Below are 7,321 nucleotides of genomic sequence, written 5' to 3'. Positions count from 1 at the left end.
GGCTTTGGTGGGCACCTTGCAGCCAGCCAAGGTCAAACCTACCACAGGGATTCTGCCTCAGTTTCCATAGTCCATGTTCTCAGTTCCTTTCAAGTCTAGCTGGTAGAGCTGTTGAAAGTTTTCTCTCACTCAAAAGAGTTCCTGTCGAACTTTTAAAGACCTACCCAAATAATTCTTTCTGTAGTCCTGCTTTGGAAACTTTTCATTTTCTTTCCTGTCTATTGGCAATCTGAAGAAAACGGATTGTACTGAAGTTGCAGCCATTTTGTTGTTCAGCTGGGCACTGCCAATTCCCTCACTGATTATTCTTGGTAATGATTGATGGTAGGCTGCCAGGCACTTCTAGGTAGGATCCCTCTTAAATATAAGAAATTATATAAAGTGTATGTCTATAGTAATTTGTGTTTACAAAATCCATTGCCATTCTGTTCCTAGGAAGTTAAGTGGAGGCAGCAGAAAAAGCTGCACTGTGATCAAGGTCTCACTTACCTGTGCAGTGCATTGGGATAGGTTTTACTCTATGGCACCAGTCTGTTGAGATGCAAACTGTAAATTTTGGGGAGAAAGATAATTCTCCTTTTTAGTATTAAAACTTGTAAACATGTATAACTATATAACGTAAGGAACTGCCCCTGCAATCCATATGCTGAACTAAATGGGGAATGGTTTCAGGATACTCCTCAGTTTGAGGAAAATAATATAAAACAAAAAGAATGTTCTTTCAAGACTACATTGTAAACATTTGTTCACAGTTTGGGGTTAAAATTCCCAATGGATTTCAATTTTTAAAAAGCTGTAAAAAATTTATTGCTATTGTTTAGATTTCTATTTGTGAGAGTTTGGGATCAATTTAATGGTTGTTGATTGCACTTGCTGACTTCTGAGGGGGTTTAAGGTAAGGCCTTTACTGAGGTTTGTGCAAATAATAGCCTCGGGTTTTTTATGCAATTATTTAACTGTTTTCCCTTCTTTTTAATCATTAGGTGATGCTTTTCCGTGGACTATTAGTCTGCATCATTTCAGTATATATACTCTTATTGGACAACAGATGACACTTAATTTAGTGGAACCGATGGGCTGTACTTCTACTTTAGCTGTTACTTCCCAGAAACTGCTTGCTTCGGGGCCAGAATCCAGACACTCATTTGTTGTCTGCCTCCATGTCGACCTTGAGTCCCTTGAAATAAAATGCTCCAACCCCCAGGTTGGTATGTTTAATTGATTTATGAAAGGAAATTAAAAATAACTTGATTTAAGTACAATCGTTCTGCATTTTGTTGAAGACAGTCTCTTCTATCTTAATTTTTTTTTTTTAACTGGGCCATCAAGATCAAGGTGCTTAGATTAAGATTTGCTTTGAAGCTCTCTCAAGTTTTGTAATTTAAACTCTTCTCAAAATGTAATAGCTACAGTATAAATGCATCTTTTGGCTGATGGAGTGAAATGAATTGCAGATGTACCATTAAATGCTATAGTGCTGTTCTGTCACTGTGGATTCATTTATTGAAGTGGTTTAGAGTAATTTTTTATCATATTTTCATAGAACTAACATTTCTTCGAACATAAAATGTTTTTTAGGCAAACAATGGTATCCTTTAGTAAAGGAAAAAAAAAACCAGATGAATGTGTGTAAACAGAAGTTACCACCTTATTTATGTTTATTAAAAGGCAAAGATGTTGCTAGATTTTCAGAAAGTGCACCCTATATTTTACTGACCTGGATCAAGTTTGCTGTAGTTCCAAATAGAGTAGGTTTTCTGTGCAAAATTTTGAGTAAACTTTATTGCAACTTGAATAACACTTTCCTGACAGTTGCAACATTTCCAGTGGTGCTGGAGAGAACACTCCTGCTCTTGGGAATAGCAAATCTGTTGAGGCCTGAGTAGGGCTTTGCATTCATATGCTGTCTGCTGCAAAGTTTTAGCCATATGTAAGATTTTTCAAAGGATGTCATGGACAAAATGGACTGTTTATTGCTTCATTTAATAGAAAGAAAGGGAAAGAACACAAAGTATTGTAATTTTGATCTGATAGACAGCACATCACGTTTGTAAAGACTTAGGGACCGATGGCCTAAGTCTGGGAATACTAAAGCTAAGGTGGCTGGTGTCATTTTAATGTTATCCCTTGTGTGTACTCATTACAATATGTTTCTCAGTTGCATGCAGTTTTTCCCTTACCGCCTTCCATGTTCTATGAATGGAACAAGTGTTTTAAACTATGTGTTTATCTTACCCTCAGTGTGTGGTCTCCTGCCACATCCACTACCTTCCGTTCAAGTTATTTCTGACTCATTTGCTCCGTGCCATTATCTTCTGTACTGGATGGGCTCACACTCACTAGGAAGAGAGTTGGTAGAGTGAGATTGTGCACTGGACATTGCAAATTAAAATTTGAAATTGAGCAGCCTCAGCAAGGTCTGCTCAGACTTGTAAAGCTGTATGACAGGCGTGTTTGCACATATGAAGGGTTGTCACTGTGTTATAAATGTGTAAATAGGAAAGGACAAAATCATGATTTTGCTGACAATTTTATATTTAAAGACTTCTGAAAGTTTTACTTTGCAACTTTGTGGTATTTCCATAACATTTAATGAAGTCATATGTGATAATTTCACAGCCTATAGAAACCTGCCTTATTCTGTATTAGTTTTCATAGAACTGTACAAAATTCATCTTGATATTGCAGCTATTCAGATAATTGGTAAATATTTCTGTATGTTCATGTAGCAAAATAGTTACCTACATTTGATTGGTACACTCAGTGAAATTTCTGCAAATTGTCTGATCAACTCTGATTTTTTAAAAATCTCCAATTAATCTCATGGTTAATATATGTAATCCATTAATAGTAGCAATTTAGAAGTGGATTGGCATTGTTGTAAGTGGAAGCCGTATCTAAATTTGAGTTGCAAGTGGAGTAAGTAAAGCACATTTTCAAGCTTTTCTACCAAAGTGTGATCAAATAATTTGTTTTGCAAACTGTAAGAAAATATTTGCACTAAAAAATGTACATTGTAAGCTCCATGTAAATCATATTACGAGTATAGTGAAATGTTAAAATGAAGTTGTACAGTGGAATATGAGACCAAATATTGTTGTCATAAAAGATGTCCTTGTACACTGTGATGTTATTCATTTACTGAAGTATTATAATGACCAAAAGGATGCAGACAAATTATTTGAGTTTAGCGAAGGTTCTTGAGCTGTACTTTCTCCCTTACATCTGCCTTACTTGTCCTTTCTGATTTACTTATGCAAAAGGAGAAAACCATCAGTCTTCTTTAACCAGATGTTCAAGAACAAAGATGGAAAATACAATTACATAAACAGCAGTTGATAGTTACAAATTCACAGTAGAGTAACTACGAAATTTGATTCTTTAGAATGACAGGCTGTATTTTGTCTATAGATGACAGCCTTAAAGTAGGTGATACTTAGTGAATTTGTTAAATGGTAGCAAAGGTGAAGTATTTACTGTATGAAACCATGTTCTGATGGTTGTATCCCTTTAAAGTCAATAGATAATTCCAGTGTGCAAAATTGCCAGGATATTGCCTTTTGTTGTAGTTTTCAATTTTGAAGTAATGTGTTATATTTTAAGTATAAAATGCAGTAGCATATTGAAATTTACAGATTTTGCCAAGTAGTGAGTGGGGTCTTATTGAGTTATGTGTGGTTTTGCTGGGGAGAGAGTGGAAGCAGTGAGAGAGGGAAGCTTTTCTTAACAAATACTGGCAGAGTTATTCCTATTTTTGTCATACCATTTTTCTCCTCTTGACTAGAGTGTACTAAAAATAATTATTATATATTAACTGATATGCTCAAAAATACTTAGAAAGGAGAGAGACCTTACACTTATATTAGCTCTTCTAATATAATCAGAAATGGATTTTCAAAACATTAAGACTACTAACTTGAAAAAGTGCAACCAACAAGAGAAGTAGAAATCCTTTCTTTTTAATGAGTAACAACCAATGGAATAAAATTAAGTGTATTAAAAATAATCGAAGACATAACTTCAGCTCTTAATCTGAAGTTTTTAGATTTTATTTACATATAGACACGTGCCTTCTTTTTTGTTTTAATGAAGTTTTGTTGTGAGGCTTTTTGGTATTTTCTACTTTTTGACATATCTCCATGAAAATCATCTCCCTTTAATCAAAATGTGCCTTTTTTCCTGGTGAACTTGTTGTTTTGTCTCTGGTTTCAGAGCAGGGTTGAGTATTAGGGTCATACTACTTGGCTGGCTGGTTGCTGGTGATGTTCAGAGAGTTGACTACTGCTGTCTGAAATAGCCACTGTTTCAGAGCGGCTGCAAAGATTCTAGCCTGAGCAATTTTTAAAAAATCTCCCTGACAACATAAGTAATTATTAGCTTTAATGGTTATGACTGTTGTAACCCCAGTAAGATTTAAACTATTCAGTGTTGGATTAGCTGATGACAAACCTCTTTACCTTGTATATGAGTATATATGTAAACACAAAAGTTGCATTGTTCTTTCTTTTGCCTTAGTTTGTGCCTTTATGAACAGTAGCATAATTAAATTTCTGGAAGCCCTGCTTCATTAGACAAGTATAGCTTAAATTGTCCTTTGGTTTCTTGACAAAAAAATACTTTGAGGGACAGGCAGTTGCAAGCATGTATGATTTGGATAAGTGCCTGTATCCTGTTAATTTTCTAGAGACTCTTTTGCCAGCAAAGTGTCAACAACAGTTAATGTTATATTACTCAATCAATCAGATGGACATTATTAGTTGATCTTTGTGAGTTACATGGAAGAGACTTGGGAAAACTTAGAAATTTGTAATTAGTAATTTAAAGGCTACCAGTGCATATTAGAGTGCTACAGACACAAAATATTTTAAATCATAACTAAAAGAACTTTTTGCCACAGCCAGAGTTATTCTTTGTCTGTAGATTGGTCTGTATATGAAGGGAAAAAAAGTACCGAGAAGTTTATCTCCTTTAAGGAAAAATTCTGTCTTTAAAAGAGTATATGACCTGCTCAGTGTAAGCCTTGAAACTTCAAAAGAAAATCCAAGATGAATTAAGAAGGTTTTTATAAAATTCCAGCACTTCACCTCTTAAGAAAGGACTGTACCATGTACTTTGAGACTTCATCACACACTCTCACGCACAAAATCAAGTACTGTTTTATATCAAATGTAGATTGACAACAGCGTTTTTCTGCATCTGTTCTGCCCACATAAGAAGCCAGCTTCATAGAATAGATGTGTCCTGAGGCTTAAAGTTCTTATAAATATGAGAATTTCCATTTTTTATAATGGCAAGTTGGGTATGGTATCCAGCTGTGGATCTGCTTATATATTGTTTGCAGTTTTCTCTGAGCTTGTTTTATACAGTATATTGCAGTATGTTGTCACACAAATTCCATGATTAATGCTTATTTACAAAAACTTGTGTAAATATCTTAGAACTGAGTCAAACAGTGTGCAAGTTAAACAGTGTGTTTCTGAATATTGGAATGACATATGCCAGGAGACTATTGAGTTTGATAGTGGATGTTCTTCCTAAAACATACAATAGTTTCATATGCTGTGTGGGATCATTATTTTAATACCATTTAAATGAATAATTTTTTCATGGTTAATATTTCATAATGTTTATATGTTTGCCTTTTTCTAGATGCAGTATCTATATGTATGAAATGTACCACAAATTACTTATGTTTAATTGTTAAAATTGATATTGGTAAAAGTTTTACAAGCCTGTGTTATTGGTTATGTTTTTATGAGCTACATACAATATGTTTAGACAAAGCACAGATTATTTTTATCAAAATCACTATATGGTAACTGATGTTTATTTTAATTGCAATATAGTTGCTTATCAGAACATTATAAATGGTGAGAAGTTCAGTTCTGCTACATTCTAAGTCTCAGTGGAGGACTTTGATGATTTTCCTTCATTAAGAAAATCTTCATCTTAAAAAAAGGTTTTTTTTTCTTTTAGGTGCAGCTTCTGTATGAACTGGCTGAAATCACAAGTAAAGTTTGGAATAAAATTCAGAGGAAAGGAATTCTATATCAGTCTTCTGTCTATACTGAAACCATGACAGGACCCGCTCCTCCTAGCTCTCCAGTTAAAAGTAGTGTTGGTACTGCTCCACCAGATACCAGCACATACAGCCCATCTGCTGACATTGGGACCACTACAGAGGTAGGCTTTCTTTAAAAAAAAAAAAAAAAAAAAAAAAAAAAAAAAAAAAAAGTCATGTGAGTTCTGACTTACAAGGTGTGGTGTGCAGTCAAGTAAGAATCAGAAGGATCAGAAAGAGCAGTAGTGTCCCTATGGAAAGTAGCTTTGCCCCAATAAACTAATGAAGAACACTTCATTACTCAGTTTGGTGGAACAACAGTAACGAGGGGAAAAGAAAAGAAATTGCTGTATTGATCCTATATTTATTATTTGTCTGGCTTGTTTCTCTTTGAAGTGAATGAATGTTGACTCTTGTCAGAAAGTTATGGTTAGTGTTTTCAGGTCAAGAAGCATAAGGCATTTTTCAAGTCCAGAATTATTATCATAGAATCATAGAATGGTTTGGGTTTGAAGGGACCTTAAAGATCATCTAGTTCCAACCCCCCTGCCATGGGTAGGACACCTCCCACTAGACCAGGTTGCTCAAAGCCCCATCCAGCCTGGCCTTGAACGCTTCCAGGGATGGGGGGCATCCACAACTTCTCTGGGCAACTTGTTCTAGTGTCTCACCACCCTCACAGTAAATAATTTCTTCCTAATATCTGATCTAAATCTTCTCTCTTTCAGTTTAAAACCATTACCTACCCCTTGTCCTGTCACTACACTCCTTATTAAAAAGAGTCCCTCTCCATCTTTCCTGTAGGCCCCCTTTAGGTACTGGAAGGCTACTATAAGGTCTCCCTGGAGCCTTCTCTTCTCCAGGCTGAACAACCCCAACTCTCTCAGCCTATCCTCATAGAGGAGGTGCTCCAGCCTCCTGATCATCTTCCTGACCCTCCTCTGGAGCCGCTCAAGTGGATCTGTGTCTGTCTTATGTTGGGGGCCCCAGGCGTGACCACAGTATTCCAGGTGGGGTCTCACGAGAGCAGAGTAGAGGGGGAGAATCACCTCCCTTGACCTGCTGGCCATGCTTCTTTTGATGCAGCCCAGGATACAGTTGGCTTTCTGGGCTGCAAATGCACATTGCTGGGTCATATTGAGCTTCTCGTCAGCTGACACCCCCAAGTCCTTCTCTGCAGGGCTGATCTCAATCCACTCATCGCCCAGCCTGTACTTGTGCTTGGGATTGCCCCAACCTATGTGCAGGACCTTGCACTTG

General features: G+C 36.3%; 1 protein-coding gene across 7 annotated transcripts in view; it reads left to right on the top strand.

Moving 5' to 3' along the window:
* Positions 1-7,321, top strand: part of VPS13B (vacuolar protein sorting 13 homolog B (yeast)) — a 484,692-nt gene that overhangs the window by 259,921 nt on the left and 217,450 nt on the right. For all 7 annotated transcript variants that reach the window (XM_010577053.1, XM_010577052.1, XM_010577051.1 and 4 more), the window contains 2 exons: positions 984-1,204; positions 5,977-6,183. In XM_010577053.1, the coding sequence (XP_010575355.1) occupies positions 984-1,204; positions 5,977-6,183 (428 nt within the window). The remainder of the gene's footprint in view (positions 1-983; positions 1,205-5,976; positions 6,184-7,321) is intronic.

This window comes from Haliaeetus leucocephalus, unplaced genomic scaffold, assembly GCF_000737465.1.
Source record: "Haliaeetus leucocephalus isolate CR32 unplaced genomic scaffold, Haliaeetus_leucocephalus-4.0 Scaffold555, whole genome shotgun sequence".
NCBI lineage: Eukaryota > Metazoa > Chordata > Aves > Accipitriformes > Accipitridae > Haliaeetus > Haliaeetus leucocephalus.
Note: the sequence above shows the minus strand (reverse complement) of the source record. Positions and strands in the feature narration are given on the sequence as shown.